We start from the raw sequence: 15,992 nt of genomic DNA, 5'->3' as shown, positions 1-15,992 counted from the left end.
AACGACTTAAGTTTGTGGAGCAAAATGAATTGTGTAGGCGTTGTCTAAGCGGACATGGTAAGTGGCCTTGTAGAACTAAGCAACCATGTGGTGTACACGGTTGCACAGAGCCACATCATAAACTACTGCATTCAGAAACTTCGAAAGCAGATGAAGAAAATATTCAACAAGCTCCAGCGGTTTTATCGGCACATTGCCATAACCTACCTTCTTCACTTTTTAAAATTATCCCGGTAATACTACATAACAACGAAAGATCTGTTTCTACATTCGCGTTTCTGGACGATGGATCGGATCTAACGCTGCTGGAGAATGGTCTCGCTGATGAATTAGGATTGGAAGGAGTTGAAAGCTCACTTTGTCTCCAATGGACTAGCAATGTAAGCAGGAAAGAGTCGTCTTCAAAAAGAGTGCAATTAACCATATCTGGAGTTGATCGTCAATCTAAATATACTCTGCAAAATGTTCGAACAGTAGACAATCTATGTCTCCCGAAGCAAAATCTGGATTATCAAGAACTATCCAAACGATTTGCGTTCCTGAGAGGTCTCCCTATCCAAAGCTACTTCGAGGCTGCACCGAGAATCCTGATAGGAGTTGACAATGCGAGGCTTAAGTTACCTCTTAATAAGAGAGACAGGCGAGACGAAGAACCGGTAGCTATTAAGACACGATTGGGATGGACTGTGTTTGGAGGTCGGCACGAAACAGCGGGACACGACAGAGTCATGATTCATGTCTGTAACTGCTCTGATGATCGAAAACTTCATGATTTGGTGAAAGATTACTTTGCCCTGGAAGATTTGGGAGTCACTACGTTGGCCGTACCGGAGTCGACGGAGGATCAACGCGCCCGCAAGATTTTGCAGGAAACAACAAGGAGGACGGAATCTGGCCGATTCGAGACAGGATTGCTCTGGAAGACTGATAAAGTAGTGTTTCCAAATAGTTACCCGATGGCAGTGCGTAGGCTCAAATGCTTAGAACGCCGGCTACGTTTAGATTCGAACTTGCAGAAGGCAGTGACTGACCAGATTGCTGAGTATGAAGAACTAGGGTATGCTCACAAAGCGACCACAGAAGAACTAGGCAACACAGACCACCAACGTGTGTGGTATTTGCCTTTGGGAGTAGTCTGTAACCCTCGTAAGCCAAACAAGATACGTGTCGTATGGGACGCAGCTGCAACAGTTAATGGAATTTCGCTTAACTCCAAGCTGCTAAAAGGACCGGATCTTTTGACTCCGCTCTTATCTGTTTTATGTCGGTTCCGACAAAGGCAGTACGCTATTGCGGGCGATATTCGCCAAATGTTTCATCAGCTACAGATTCGAGAAGAAGATCGGCACTCACAAAGGTTTCTGTGGCGCAGCGATGAACATTCCACGCCCGAGATCTACATCATGGATGTGGCTACGTTTGGGGCAAGCTGTTCTCCGTGCTCAGCGCAATATGTAAAAAACACAAATGCCCGAGATTTTTCAGAACGGTATCCTGAAGCAGCGACTGCCATCATCAATAACACATATGTGGATGACTACCTGGACAGCAGAGACACCATCGAAGAGGCGGCAAAGTTAGCAGTGGATGTGCGTACAGTACACAGTAAAGCTGGTTTCGAAATCCGGAATTGGCAATCTAATTCAGATCAGGTTCTGAGACGGGTCGGTGTAGAGACGACGAATGCTGTAAAAAGCTTTTCAGCAGAAAAAACAACAGTAGCAGAACGTGTGCTAGGTATAATGTGGATTCCGGACGAAGATGTCTTCGTGTTCGCCGCAAAGTTTAGATCAGATCTACAACCTTTACTAACGGGCGAAATTATTCCAACCAAGAGGCAAATTTTACAAGTTGTCATGAGCCTGTTTGATCCGCTAGGACTAATTGCCACCTATACAATTCACGGAAAGATTATCATACAGGATGTGTGGAGATCCGGAATCAAATGGGATGAACCTATTAAAGAGAACGATTTCACAAACTGGCAGCGGTGGGTAAAACTTGCACCAGAACTAGATCGTGTGAGAATACCCAGATGCTATTTTCCTAATTATGGACAACAAAGTTATCAGTCACTGCAACTCCATGTGTTCGTAGATGCAAGTGAGCTGGCGTACTGTTGCGTTGCATACTTTCGTATCATAGATGGTAACACCCCAAGATGTATACTGGTAGCTTCCAAAGCCAAGGTTACTCCCCTACAACCGCAGACAATTCCCAGAAATGAACTAAACGCCGCAGTGTTGGGAATTCGGCTGATGAAAACAATAACAGAAAATCACAATTTACCTATTCAGCAACGGTTTCTATGGACAGACTCGACGACTGTTTTATCGTGGCTCAAGGCAGACCCTCGTAAATATCGTCAATACGTAGCCTTCAGAATCGCAGAGATACTTGCCGAAACAACGATTGAGGAATGGAATTGGGTACCAACTAAGATGAATATTGCCGATCATGCAACAAAGTGGGGAAGCGGACCAAGTTTCGATGCTCAGAACATTTGGTTCCGTGGGCCTGATTTTTTATATTTGCCAGAAACAAACTGGCCTTCGAGAAAGCTTGATCTAAATGAGGCGACGGAGGAACTACGAAACCTTCACGTACATAGGCGAACGTCAAACCGAGAATTGGTCGAGTTTTCTAAGTTTTCTCGTTTTGAAGATCTCTTGAAACGACTTGCGTATTTACATCATTTTGCGAGAAAATGTCGTTCACACGACAGAGCGTTACCAGTATCACGGAGCGTTTCACTAACTCAGCACGATTATATAGTTGCAGAGAAAAGTTTGTGGAGAATGGTGCAAGCTGAAGCTTTTGAGACGGAAATTGCGGTACTGAAACAAAATGCTGATTTGCCGATTGCCCAGCGTTTACGCCTTGGTAAGACTAGCCCACTAAAAGGTTTATCTCCGTTCTTAGATGAAGATGGCATCATCAGAATGGAAAGTCGCATAGATCCGAAGGCCGCATACTACTGTTTTAACTTCCGAAATCCGGTGATTTTACCTAGGCAGAGCCATGTAACGGAATTGCTCATTCTACGATTTCATCAACGATACGGTCATGCTAACAAAAGTACAGTGATGAACGAAATGCAACAGAAATTCCACGTTCCTAAACTACGGTCAGTCGTGAACAAGATCGTGAAGAAGTGTATGTGGTGCCGTGTATACCGAGCTAAACCGATCGAGCCAAGGATGGCGCCACTCCCACAGGTACGAGTCACTCCGTATGTTCGTCCATTCACATTTGTTGGATTGGACTACTTTGGACCGTTACTAGTGAAACGAGGAAGAAGCAACCATAAGCGCTGGGTGGCACTGTTCACCTGCCTCACAGTGCGTGCTATTCATGTGGAGGTGGTGCATTCATTATCTGCGGAGTCTTGCAAAATGGCTATCCGAAGGTTCATCGCTAGAAGAGGGACACCTCAACAGATCTTCAGCGACAATGGCACCAATTTCCGAGGTGCAGCGAGAGAACTGTCTGAAGAGATTAAAACAATTAACCGTTCGATAGCCGCAGCATTTACCAATGCTGAAACAGAATGGCACTTCAATCCGCCATCAGCCCCTCACATGGGTGGCGCATGGGAAAGAAAGGTTCGCTCAGTGAAGGAGGCCCTCAAAGTACTGTCCCATCGTGACAAGTTGGACGACGAGGGACTAACAACGCTTTTATCGGAAGCAGAGATGATCGTCAACTCACATCCGCTTACATTTGTACCTTTGGAGACGCCAGAGCAGGAAGTAGTAACCCCGAACAACTTCCTCCTAATGAGCTCGGGCGGAGCCTCCAACACGAATAGATCTCCAGCACATGAATCAATCTGCCTGAGAACAAACTGGAAACTCTTACAGCATCTACTCAACCAATTTTGGAAGCGTTGGGTTCAAGCTTATCTTCCAACTATCGCCAGAAGAACCAAGTGGTTTTCGGAACAAAAATCATTGCAGGAAGGTGATTTAGTGATTGTGGTAGACGAAACTGTGCGAAACGGTTGGTTGCGAGGCCGTATAATAAAGACCTACCCAGGACTAGACGGCCAGGTACGTAAAGTTGACGTGCTAACTAATAATGGAACATTACAACGACCAGTGATCAAGGTGGCTCTTCTGGATGTTCTAAATGATAGTAAGGCCAACCATGGATAGGCAATACGGGTCGGGGTGTTAAGATAGGTACGATCTAGCCCCTCGATCTCTAGAATCGTTGCTTCATTAAAAAGTCAGCCTCTAAATAAGGCGTTGCATCAACAGAAATCATTAGATGTAAGAGAAAACCTAGATGTAAACAAAAGTGAAATTAATCTGCATTGATTGCTACATCTAACGTGTTTAGTGCTAATCTACAAATTGAATTATTCAAGGTAATAATTATATTTAAGAAAGTGTTCTGTGAATTCCATCGAACAGTGTTAACACCAATTAATTCCAGCTTTAGCAACAAGTGATTTGTCGTGTGGCCAATATCCCATAAGATCCTCGTGCGAGGCGATTAAGATAGGGCAAATAGATTGCTATTGGTGGTACACTGCGTAAGGAGAGACATAACCTTGTTATCAGTAGAATAACCCGTGAAAATTATTGTAAGTAGATTTAAGGGTTTGGTTTACTTGTTACTAAAATAAAATATTTTTAGTTTGAGTCGCGCAAAAGCAAACGGACTGCGAAAAGTTTTTACAACTATCTACCCACGATCACACACAGAACCAAGAGGTTTACTCCAGCAAAACCAATTGCTGTCGACGAAATTGTAGTAATCGTCGACCCAAAGTTTGACTGAAACTGCTGGCCTAACGGTAAGGTTCCCAACGTACGTGTACGGCGCACTAGTGTACAGACAGCAATCCGTGGAACCAACGAGCGGCCTGCAGTATATTTAGCTGTGCTCGACGTATGCGCTGTCGACAATACGCTGACGGATAACCCATTGCGCCTTGCAGTCTATTTGCAACCATCAAACACATCGGTCACGATACTCAGTTTTCTCCTGCTTCTGTCCGAGCCAGTGAAAAGCGAACGAAAAACAGTTACTTGTATGCTGCATTGTTTGAGGAACAAAGGATACCGTTAATTTTATTCTTGCGTGACCTATCATGATGACTGAATCTCATCAACAAAATGTGATTATTCGGCCTAACACAGTGGCCATTGACTTCAGGTCTTTTCGTATAAGACCAAGTATTCGTGATGTGAAACATCTGCTGAAGGTGAAAATGCAGCTTCGGTTTTTGGAAATCACCTCCATACAGCTGGAGCACATCAGGCATGCGGTGCTGATAACCTTCAACAAATTCGCCCAGGCGAAAAGATTCATTTCGCAGAACAACTTAAAACACGTGCTTGTTTGTGACAACGCTGAAATCATGATCCCTATATACTTGGATAATGGAAATATAGAAGTTAAATTACACATTTATCTCCACTTACTTGCAAAGTGGCAATTAAAAGATTTATGTCGTATTTCGGAGCAGTGGAATCTATTACGGAGGACACATGGAGAAACTACTTCCCAGGTATTTCAAATGGTGTCTTTGTGGTGAGAATACGGGTAGACCAACCCTTTCCCTCTTACCTTACCCTGCAGTACAAAACAGAAGGGGGTGATATTATTACACAGCGAACGCTTTGTACATATCAAGGACAAACTAAAACGTGCCAATTCTGTGAACAAACGGCGCACTACGGACAACCCTGCACAGAAACTCGGTTGCCAAATTTGTGGCTGCAGTTAAGGCAATAATGACAACTGCAAACGCTGCATTAAGTAATTCGAACGTAACAACTAATACCACCAGTGAAGAAGCTACCACCAAAGATGGAGTGTTCACATTCGTGACCCACAAGGGCAAGAAGCCAGGAAGAACATCTGATCGCGAGCATCAAGGCAGTAATCAAGATGATGATACGGACGTAAACGACAACAAGAGAGACTTGGATAACCCTGAAGTTGACGAAAAAAGGAACATCTTCCCGTCGCGAAAAAAGATATCCGCTCGCAATAGCAAGTTGCGCGCACGGGATCTTACAGGCTCAAAATAAAATGTATTGTAATTTTTTTTACATATTGTAAATAAATAAAAGACCCATGGCTCCTCTAAGCTAATGCATTGAGCCGTGTCAAATAAACGAATTTAAAAAACAACCATTGTGCCTGCTGGAGGGGAGTGTTGACTACGCACCATCATCAACCACACCTAATTAGGTGCACTCGATGTTGCTGCGTTAGTGCGTGCCCCACCAAACTCGTTCAAGGAATCGGCAGCAGTAGAAAGGGCATATACCTAAACAAAGCGAAGATAGTTTGGTAAATCAATCTGATATACTTGCGCGTGGACTGAATTAAAACGAACCCACCAAAATTATTAAAATTATCTTATACTATTCTAATTTCTACTGTTACAATTAGAGTTTAATCTAGTAGACGTAAAACTAGTAAGTTTAGAAGCTTAGAAATAGGATACAAAGTGAGGTGTTATTGGTTGATATATTTTGGATTATCTGCCATTTGTTCGTGTTATGCCGACTGAAAGTACTGACAACTGATATACAAGTAAATATGTGTAAGAAATAAAACTGTCCTTTTGAAATGCCACTGGGAAGTAGCAACTTGCTATTAGCCGGCGCTACGACCGGCAAGTAATCGCTGTAAGTGCGTTGCATGCAATCTTGGATGTAATGGTGATCCAACCATACGAACCAGAATGCGATGGTGATTTTCAACGTATTTTCATTTAAATGTTTTCACAGGTTTTTCAGAAAAAATTGTTCTAGCTTGTATGTCTGTTCTCTGTGCTATAAGCAGTACAGTGTTGCTAGAAAAATTTATATGAAGCAGGATTACTAAAAATAGGTAGTACAATTGAAATTATTCAACTTAAGTTGAAATCTTCAATTTATTGTAGGAATTTCATAATTTGGATTCTACCGCAAAATAAATTATTTCGTTTGGATCCAGTCTCGTTATCTCCGCAACAAATATCCTTTAGAAACAGCTTAAATGATTTCTGTACATTATTTGCCAATTTTTTCGCCACTATCACCGTATGCCAGGAAACGCATTTCCAAAAATTTTAAATCCATTTGTTAAACGGTGCATCAGATATATTTTACCAAGAAGGCCCTCCTTTACTCCCTCTCGCAGGTTGATGGGATTGACGGTATTGTAAACATCATCAAGCCACAATAGATTCAATAGAGTTATCTAAATATAAGGACCTTCGCTCTTTTTAGTTTCTATTTGCACCAAGTTCTACTACTAGAGGTTAATTAGTTCTCATGTTAATAATTTACCAATCATTATGACTACTCAGGTTTTGATTTATATAAGAAGCCCGCGTCAAGATGTTGATTACAATACTGACTGGCTGTGGTCCACTAGGAGGTTGATAACTCTATTATCTTTCTCCGGATAAAACCAGCCTAGAGGCCGCGTGGCATCCGGCGGGTTTGAAGTATGTCAGTTATGGAAATAACTGTCAAATTCATTCCCAAAGGTGGCCGCGTCACTTATGAGGAGGCAAAGAGCTTTACACCTATCAGTCTGACCACCTTCCTTCTCAAATCAGTGGAACGTTTAATCGACCACTACATTCGGGATGGTAGCTTGGGCGAGCACCCGCTGCATGCAATGCAACATGCATATCAGCGGGGGAAGTCTACTACCACCCTGTTACACAATGTTGTCTACAATATTGAAAAAGCTTTTTCACAAAAGCAATCAAGTTTAGGAGTTTTTCTCGATATTGAAGGTGCTTTTGACAACGTGTCTTTCGAATCCATTTTGGAAGCAGCACGAGATCATGGAGTACCTTCATATATCACGAACTGGATACACGCAATGCTTAGCAACCGACATCTGTGCTCATCGTTAAGACAAGTAGAGATGAGGAAACTGAGTATCTGTGGATGTCCTCAAGGTGGTGTGCTGTCACCACTTTTATGGAACCTTGTCGCCGATAGCTTGTTGAGAAAACTAAATGAGCTTGGGTTTCCGACGTATGGTTTCGCCGATGATTATCATATAATGATCACCGGTATTTGCATTAACACACTTTTTGATTTGATGCAACAAGCCTTATGTGTTGTTGAGCGGTGGTGTCTTCATGTTGGACTATCAGTTAATCCAAATTAAACCTCAATGGTGCTTTTCACGCAACGAAGGATTACAACCGGAGCTCGTCCATTGCAGTTTTTTGACTCTGAAATTATTGTCGAAGATCAAGTTAAGTACGTTGGGGTAATTCTCGACTCAAAACTTAATTGGACAGCTCACATCGATTTCAGGATCAAGAAAACTTGCATGGCCTTTGGCCAATGTAGACGGGCTTTCGGCAAATCTTGGGGACTCAAACCCAAGTACATTCAGTGGATCTACACAACAATTGTTAGACCAATACTGGCATACGGGTGCCTTGTTTGGTGGCAGAAGGGAGAAGTCATGACAATCAAATCAAAGTTAAACCATCTTCAGAGGATGGTCTTGATGGCGATGACTGGTGCGTTCTCGATAACACCTACTGCTGCTCTCGAGGCACTCTTGAACATAAAACCACTACATGTGTTTCTGAAACAAGAAGCACTTTCTTGTGCATACCGTCTTAAGGTTACTGGGCTCTGGAACAGTAACCCAATAGATCGTGTAACTAGCCCAAATGGTTACTTGGGATGAATATACACTTGCTCCCAGTGACCTTACACTCACATGTAGTTTTCCTACTAAAACTTTCAATGTGAGAATTCCTCTTCGTGAGGAATGGCTGTCTGGCTGGATGGAGCGACAACTTGAAGAATACGTAGTTTGTTATACGGACGGTTCTTTGTTGGAGGGCCGAGCCGGTGCTGGTGTCTATTGTCATGAGATGAGATTAAACCAATCTCATTCGCTTGGTAGATACTGTACCGTATTCCAAGCAGAAATCTTTGCGATTCTGTGTGGCGTACAATCCGCACTTCAACAGGGAATTTGCGGTAAAAGAAACTATTTTTGCTCTGACAGTCAGGCTGCCCTGAAAGCACTTAGTTCGGCAGATTCGAGATCGAACTTAGTAATCGCATGTCGAACTCAAATCGAAGAACTTAGCATTTCAAATGCTATCTACCTTCTATGGGTACCCGGTCATTCCGGTATTACTGGAAATGAATGGGCGGACGAATTGGCTAGAGCTGGCGCTGCGACTGATTTCGTTGGTCCAGAACCAGTTCTACCACTGTCAATAAGTTGGATAAAGCACAAGATTCGCTCTTGGGCTGCATTCGAACATGCCAACCATTGGCGTAGCTTGCAAACTTGCGTTCAAACAAAGGCTTTTCTGCCGGATGTGAGTCCGAAAATGTCAAGAAATTTGTTGCATTTTTCCAAGCACAACTGCAGTATTCTGGTCAGGGCACTGACTGGACATTGCAAACTCAATTATCACATGGCTACTATTCAGCGCGCTGAGTATTATTCATGTGATCTTTGTGAATCCGATTACGGAACATCATATCATTTGATATGCAATTGCCCTGTATTAATGCAATTTCGCATCCGGATTTTTGGTTCTCCATACATAGATGAACCTATGTACAGAGAGCTGAAATTTAAGGATATGCTTTTGTTCCTAACCCAGTGTGGTAAAGAGCTATAGTTTTTTAGCCGTATTTGAATGACAATATCTCTTCGGGGGTGTTGTCGTTCTGTTATCTCAATATCCCCTAGGGGGTGTTGATATATCCGCTCACTGTTTGAGTAGAGGTTCTAAATCCCTCCGGGGGTTGTAAGTTTTATTCCTGCTGTTGTAGCACCTGCAGATCGTTCAGCATCACTCCGGGGGTGCAGAATGCTCTGTTTTAATTGTTCTGTGTCGTTGTTTTCCTTACCCCTAACCTTACCACTTCCCCAATCCTTCCCATCAGGAAAATGATGAAAAGACGATTCTTGGCAAGGCACAAATCTCCGATCAACATGGGGACCGTGCCATTTGAGCCAGACGCTACTGATTCCTGATGTCTGTTCTCTGTGCTATAAGCAGTACAGTGTTGCTAGAAAAATTTATATGAAGCAGGATTACTAAAAATAGGTAGTACAATTGAAATTATTGAACTTAAGTTGAAATCTTCAATTTATTGTAGGAATTTCATAATTTGGATTCTACCGCAAAATAAATTATTTCGTTTGGATCCAGTCTCGTTATCTCCGCAACAAATATTCTTTAGAAACAGCTTAAATGATTTCTGTACATTATTTGCCAATTTTTTCGCCACTATCACCGTATGCCAGGAAACGCATTTCCAAAAATTTTAAATCCATTTGTTAAACGGTGCATCAGATATATTTTACCAAGAAGGCCCTCCTTTACTCCCTCTCGCAGGTTGATGGGATTGACGGTATTGTAAACATCATCAAGCCACAATAGATTCAATAGAGTTATCTAAATATAAGGACCTTCGCTCTTTTTAGTTTCTATTTGCACCAAGTTCTACTACTAGAGGTTAATTAGTTCTCATGTTAATAATTTACCAATCATTATGACTACTCAGGTTTTGATTTATATAAGAAGCCCGCGTCAAGATGTTGATTACAATACGCCTCGATAGTGGTGTATCGAGGAGGTCGGGAGGGCTGATATGAGCCTTTTTCTGTTCTATAGCTTTCCTCTATTTACCCGCTCATAACCAACAAACAACTAGTAACAAATATATAATTGAGAAAGGATGTGCTATGTGTGGTGGTTGGCTATTCAAGTATTAGTAGTATTTGAAGTACTAATGTATATCTTTCATGTGATGATCATAACTTCAGCTGTATCTTGTACCTGTCTAAAATATTTCGTCTCTCATATATTGTCTTTTATTTCTTCTTTTCGAGTCCTATACTGCCATTCTACACCCGACTTCAGCTGGGTCAGCAAAGATGGTGATAGTGAACGTCTTAACACTCACACATTCTCAAACGCGGTCTCAAGCGGGAACCTACAAAAATGCCCTTGCGCGCGCGATTGCGAGTCGGTCACGTCCGGAAGTCTGTCCTTGATCCTAGAAGCCTGAGTCCATGCCTTCAGCTGGACCAATTAAGAAAATACGCTCATACCTATTAGACAACACGTCTCATGGCGACATGACCGGGAACCCTCTGCCAGAGTTTTAACCGCACACACAAAATTTGATATCAGACTCAAGGATCGCGCGACCATTCAGGAATACACGCATATATGTTACAAAATCACGCCAGCGTACAAATGTTAGAGCCGCTCGCGATTTTCCAAGCAATCTACGCCCACGAACTCGCAAACATGATTACACCCCGGTGATAAGATGAACGTCTCAGCACTCATAAACTTACCAACGCGTCAACCGTTAACCTACAAACTCCCGCGCTCGCGTCATCATGAGTCGGGATCGTCCGGAAGTCTCTATTCTCGGTACCAACAGTCTAGGTCCATGTTAATTAATAAAAAAAATTGAAAAATTAAGAAAAAATAATTCCCATATCCGCTAGAGAAAACGTTCCATGGCGACATCACCCTGAACTCTAGTGATATGGGGTAACTCACTCCCTGTCAGAATGTGATCCGTACACCGAAAACTAAATGAATGACGGTCTGCGAATATGTAAAAGGTCGCAGGGTTTCAAAATCGAATTTATGCAAGCGAAGTCACACACATCGACATACGAACGCTTAAGCCCTTCGCGATCATCCACGCACATCTATGCCCGCGATCGCGCATACTTGATAACACTCCGGTAATTATGTGAACGTTTTAGTACATACGGAGTTACAAACGCGGTCTCAAACGGGAACCTGCAAACGCGCGAGATCATGAATCGGTCACGTCCGGGAATCCTTACTCTTCATTCTAGCAACTTTGGTCCATACATCCAGTTAGATCAATTAAAAAATAAAGCTCATATCCACTAGACCACACGTTCTACTGCGACATGACTGGGAACTTTAGTGGTTTGGAAGAACCCACTTTCTTCTAGAATCTGAACCGTACACGAAAAAATAAGTATCAGATTCACGGTCCGCGCGAGATCATTCTATAACACACGCGAATATGCAAAAGGCACACGGTTAGAAAATAGAATTTATACACGCGAAGTTACACGTTAGCATACGCGACATACAAACGCACACGCGATCGAACACGTTAACGTACAAACGCTCGAGCCCTTCGCGATGATGATGCTATCGCGAGTCCCTACGCCCGCACATACCTGCAACGTACAATGAATATCACATTCAGAATCACGGCCCGGTACAAATTGCCTAAAGCAGTGTTTTAGTGGGCGCCATTCGCCTGTCTCCTCTGCAAATTGTAGTGTGTGATTCTGACGGGGACCCCTCCTAGAACCAAACTCTACACCTCCAGTAGGACAACTCCCGAAAAAGGCATCCTTTACATCTGACTGGAGCCACCTATGTGAAATATCGATGCGAATGAAAGTAATCCAAAAGGATCCAGCAGCACTATTTTTTAACTTTTTGTAAATATTTTGAACGCTCTTGATTGACAAATCAATCAGGAGCTCGTTCAATGTTAAGGTTTATTTGTTACCCTGGCAGGTTGCAAAATCAAATATAATGTCAGCGTTAAACCGAATAAAATGCATATTACATCGTAGTTAAGCATTATAATTAAGCTTCGAAATTGGTCGCAGAAAGCTTTTTGGTCATTTTGGTTTTGATGTTTTTTGATGAAATTGTACGAATATTACTTGAATATAAATTTGAAAATGGTTAAATATTGTGATACGTCACCAACTAAATATATAATCGAACTTTTTGTTACGCTTGTTTCAACTAGAACTTTGTTTGTTTTCACTAAATCTGTCAAGTAATCAACGTATATTATAGTTAAAATGGCGGAAAGGTATTTTTTATGCCCGAGTGTAATAATGTGACCAGGGACTGTAATTGACAGACAAAAATGTAATTTTAGTGCAGAATATAGTTACATGGATCATTTCAAATCAAAATGCTCTCTAAAAAATCTTTCTTGATATTTTAATTTTCATTTTCATTTTCATCTCCTATTCATTTTCTACTTGTAGCTTTTGAACGGTTCATATTATCAAAGTTGGTGTCAAAAAAGACAGAATTTCATGATCATTTTGAAAAATCTTTTGTTCTTGATAGTTATTCTCATAGGTAGAGATATGCGGAGAAAAAGCCTTGCATTTCATTGTGAAAAATAAGCAGTGCTCCCAAAGAAAGCTCGATTGGCTCGGTTAGCTCAAGAATTCGATAATTTCACTGGCTTTACATAGCGACTATGAGGATAACTAGTTAGTGATAGAGAAACGTGAATAACTTGGCGTAATTTCACACATTAATTATTTTAAATATCTCGAAAATTATCACATCTTGGGGTATTTTTGTCAAAAGCTTTTGAATAATATTCTATAAGAAAATTACACTTTTGTCTGTGAATAAGCCGTAAATTTAAATTTTTTGTAGCCTGCTAGAAAAACTTTTTTATCGATAGTTTCTCCATGACTAAATTATATCAAATATCGCCAACAAAAAATATATATTTAAACATGGGTTTTTCGTAATTTTATTTTTTACACAAGAAATGTAAACGGTATTTGCATAAACTCAAACACCCTATTGAAAATTTCCCTTGTGGCAAAAAGCTCTAATTGTCCGCAAAAATAGCGAAGTACAGAAACGGAACATAACTACAAAGTTTCATTCGAATCGGGCGTGGTCAAGCTTCGTTATCTGATGTTTTCCCGTGGAATATCCTACTATAAATTATTGAAATGACAATCGCAAAAATAATTAAATGGATAACATAAAAAATTAAAAATAGATATAATTAAAACAAAACAAATGATTAAAATAATAAAAGGAATGTAAGAATGAACAAATCGATTGAAAATAATCAAATTAGTGAAATTAATAACATAAATCCTAACCAAATGAAATCAATTAATAAAATAATAAAAATGACTATATTGAAACAAAATGTACAAAACTAATAAAATGAATGGAATTTTTACATTTAATTAAAACAATAACGTACAAAATAAAATCGCTTTCTTGGTAAAGAGTGACCGGTTTCTCTTTACCGTGAGACATGTTGGTAGACTTGAGGGATTCGTAGTGACTCTGTCTAAGTTCGACTCCTACCAGCAGAAGTAAAAATATTAAAGGGTGTACGGAATCAAACAGCGTCACTTTCAAATTGCTGTAGCATTTTTTCCATTGTGTGATTTCTATTGATATTTTTAGTGCAATTAGTTTTGAACAATTCTGAAGATTCCCCATTCCTCTCATTTTCGGCAGGTTGGCAGCGGTACTACATCCGCCTACATGGCCCACGACACATTCTCCTTCCGTATCACTCTTCCACCTAAGTCCAGACGGATTGAGTTCTGCGTTTGCTACCGATGTGGGGGAACCGAGTACTGGGACAATAACAATGTGAGTACAATCCTGTTCGTCGATGCCAATTCATAACGTTCCTCTTAAACTAATTGGTACCTTCTTTTACCCACCACAGGATCACAACTATTCACTGACGAACCGTGTGATGCCCCGCCAGGAATCCAGCATCTTCTTTCCTTCTCCCAATGCTTTTAGCCACAGTACCAGCAACAACAACAGTACCTCTCAGACCAACAGTACAAACAGCACAAACGGTCCAAGTTCCGACTCCAGCAATACTAGCGTAAGCTCGAACCGCTCGACCTACGTGGACAGTACGGTCGAACTGGACACGTGGCGCCACATGAGCTCCGAGATCCATACCGGACCATATTGGTAAATGTTTGCACACGCTTGAACACTTTCAATCGAATGCTACTCTAAACTGAACACAAAAAAAAACCACACGCAAGCGACGGATTTTTTAATCTCTATATATACGACAATGCGTAAATGCGTTTAATCATGGGTTCCCAGCTCGCTTGTGCAACAGACTAAACCAACAACTTGCGTTTTACAATATCTGTAACCGATTAATACGTGTTGTGTGAAAGAGAGATGACATGAACTGCAATTTCGAGCAGAGTGATTAGAAATGGTACAGTGTTAAGTGTGTACAAAACAATTACTTGCCAAGAAAAGAGAGAGAGACAAAGAGAGGAAACAAAAAAAAACAATAGGTCCAAACAGATCGCCTTTCCTATTAAAATAATCATCACTGATCCAGTGATAATAGTCGCGGAATGCTACAGCCAAAATGCTAGAAGGTAACAATTGCAAAAAAAGCATACTTGACATTTCACTATCCTTTGTACTTGACGTCCTTGCCACTGTCACTAGCTTAGGTAACAACACGTAATCGTCTCATCACTGCGCTAAATGTCCATGAACCCAAAGGTCCCCCACTGTAAGGTACTTACTAATATAACTAACCCTACTAATCAACGTCCTTTCCGGCAGCTCTCTCAGATTAGGTAGTCGAAATTAAATTTGAAAATTACACACTTAACCTTTGATCGGAAATTTATCCCTAAATGTATTTTCGACAATTGGCAAAATTAGTTCACTTTGTCCATTCTATGTAGGGGGATTGCGTCTATATTTATCCTATTACTCAATTTTGATTCTTCCCATTTATGAACCCTTTGAATTGATCAGCAACTGCCTGTATCGATTCAACGCGTTGGCTCAAATGGAAGGATTCTGCCTAATAGGATTAAAATAGGCGATCACCCTAACTTACGGTAGAAATTTTGGTACTAAAAATACTAATTACTAACACTAATGGTGATGGGTTATTATTTGAGTGTTTGTGTATGTTTGTGTGCTTAACAATCATATAACCTGTGATCTTGGTACATGTCGGTAAGAAATTCCTCTATCTACAAATTGAAAGTTTAGGTAAGTAGTGCGATAATTTTGTGTCGAATCTGTTCTGAGGAAGGATAAATACTCTTTAAACATTTTGAATGAAGTCGCTATTTCAGTCTGTTCGAACGTTGACTTCAAGGATGACTGGATTGGCTTCGTTGTAACCCGGTTCCGCTCACGAAATCCCGTAACCCGTTAG

The 15,992-nt window shown here is 41.1% G+C and overlaps 1 protein-coding gene across 4 annotated transcripts in view; it reads left to right on the top strand.

Annotated features, from left to right (window-relative positions):
• LOC131685389 (protein phosphatase 1 regulatory subunit 3C) overlaps nt 1–15,992 on the top strand; it is a 151,387-nt gene that overhangs the window by 120,742 nt on the left and 14,653 nt on the right. For all 4 annotated transcript variants that reach the window (XM_058969090.1, XM_058969088.1, XM_058969089.1 and 1 more), the window contains 2 exons: nt 14,282–14,419; nt 14,499–14,758. In XM_058969090.1, coding sequence (XP_058825073.1) covers nt 14,282–14,419; nt 14,499–14,758 — 398 coding nt within the window. The remainder of the gene's footprint in view (nt 1–14,281; nt 14,420–14,498; nt 14,759–15,992) is intronic.

Source organism: Topomyia yanbarensis, chromosome 2 (assembly GCF_030247195.1).
Source record: "Topomyia yanbarensis strain Yona2022 chromosome 2, ASM3024719v1, whole genome shotgun sequence".
NCBI classification, from domain to species: Eukaryota; Metazoa; Arthropoda; class Insecta; order Diptera; family Culicidae; genus Topomyia; species Topomyia yanbarensis.
This window is presented reverse-complemented; position numbering and strand designations above follow the sequence as displayed.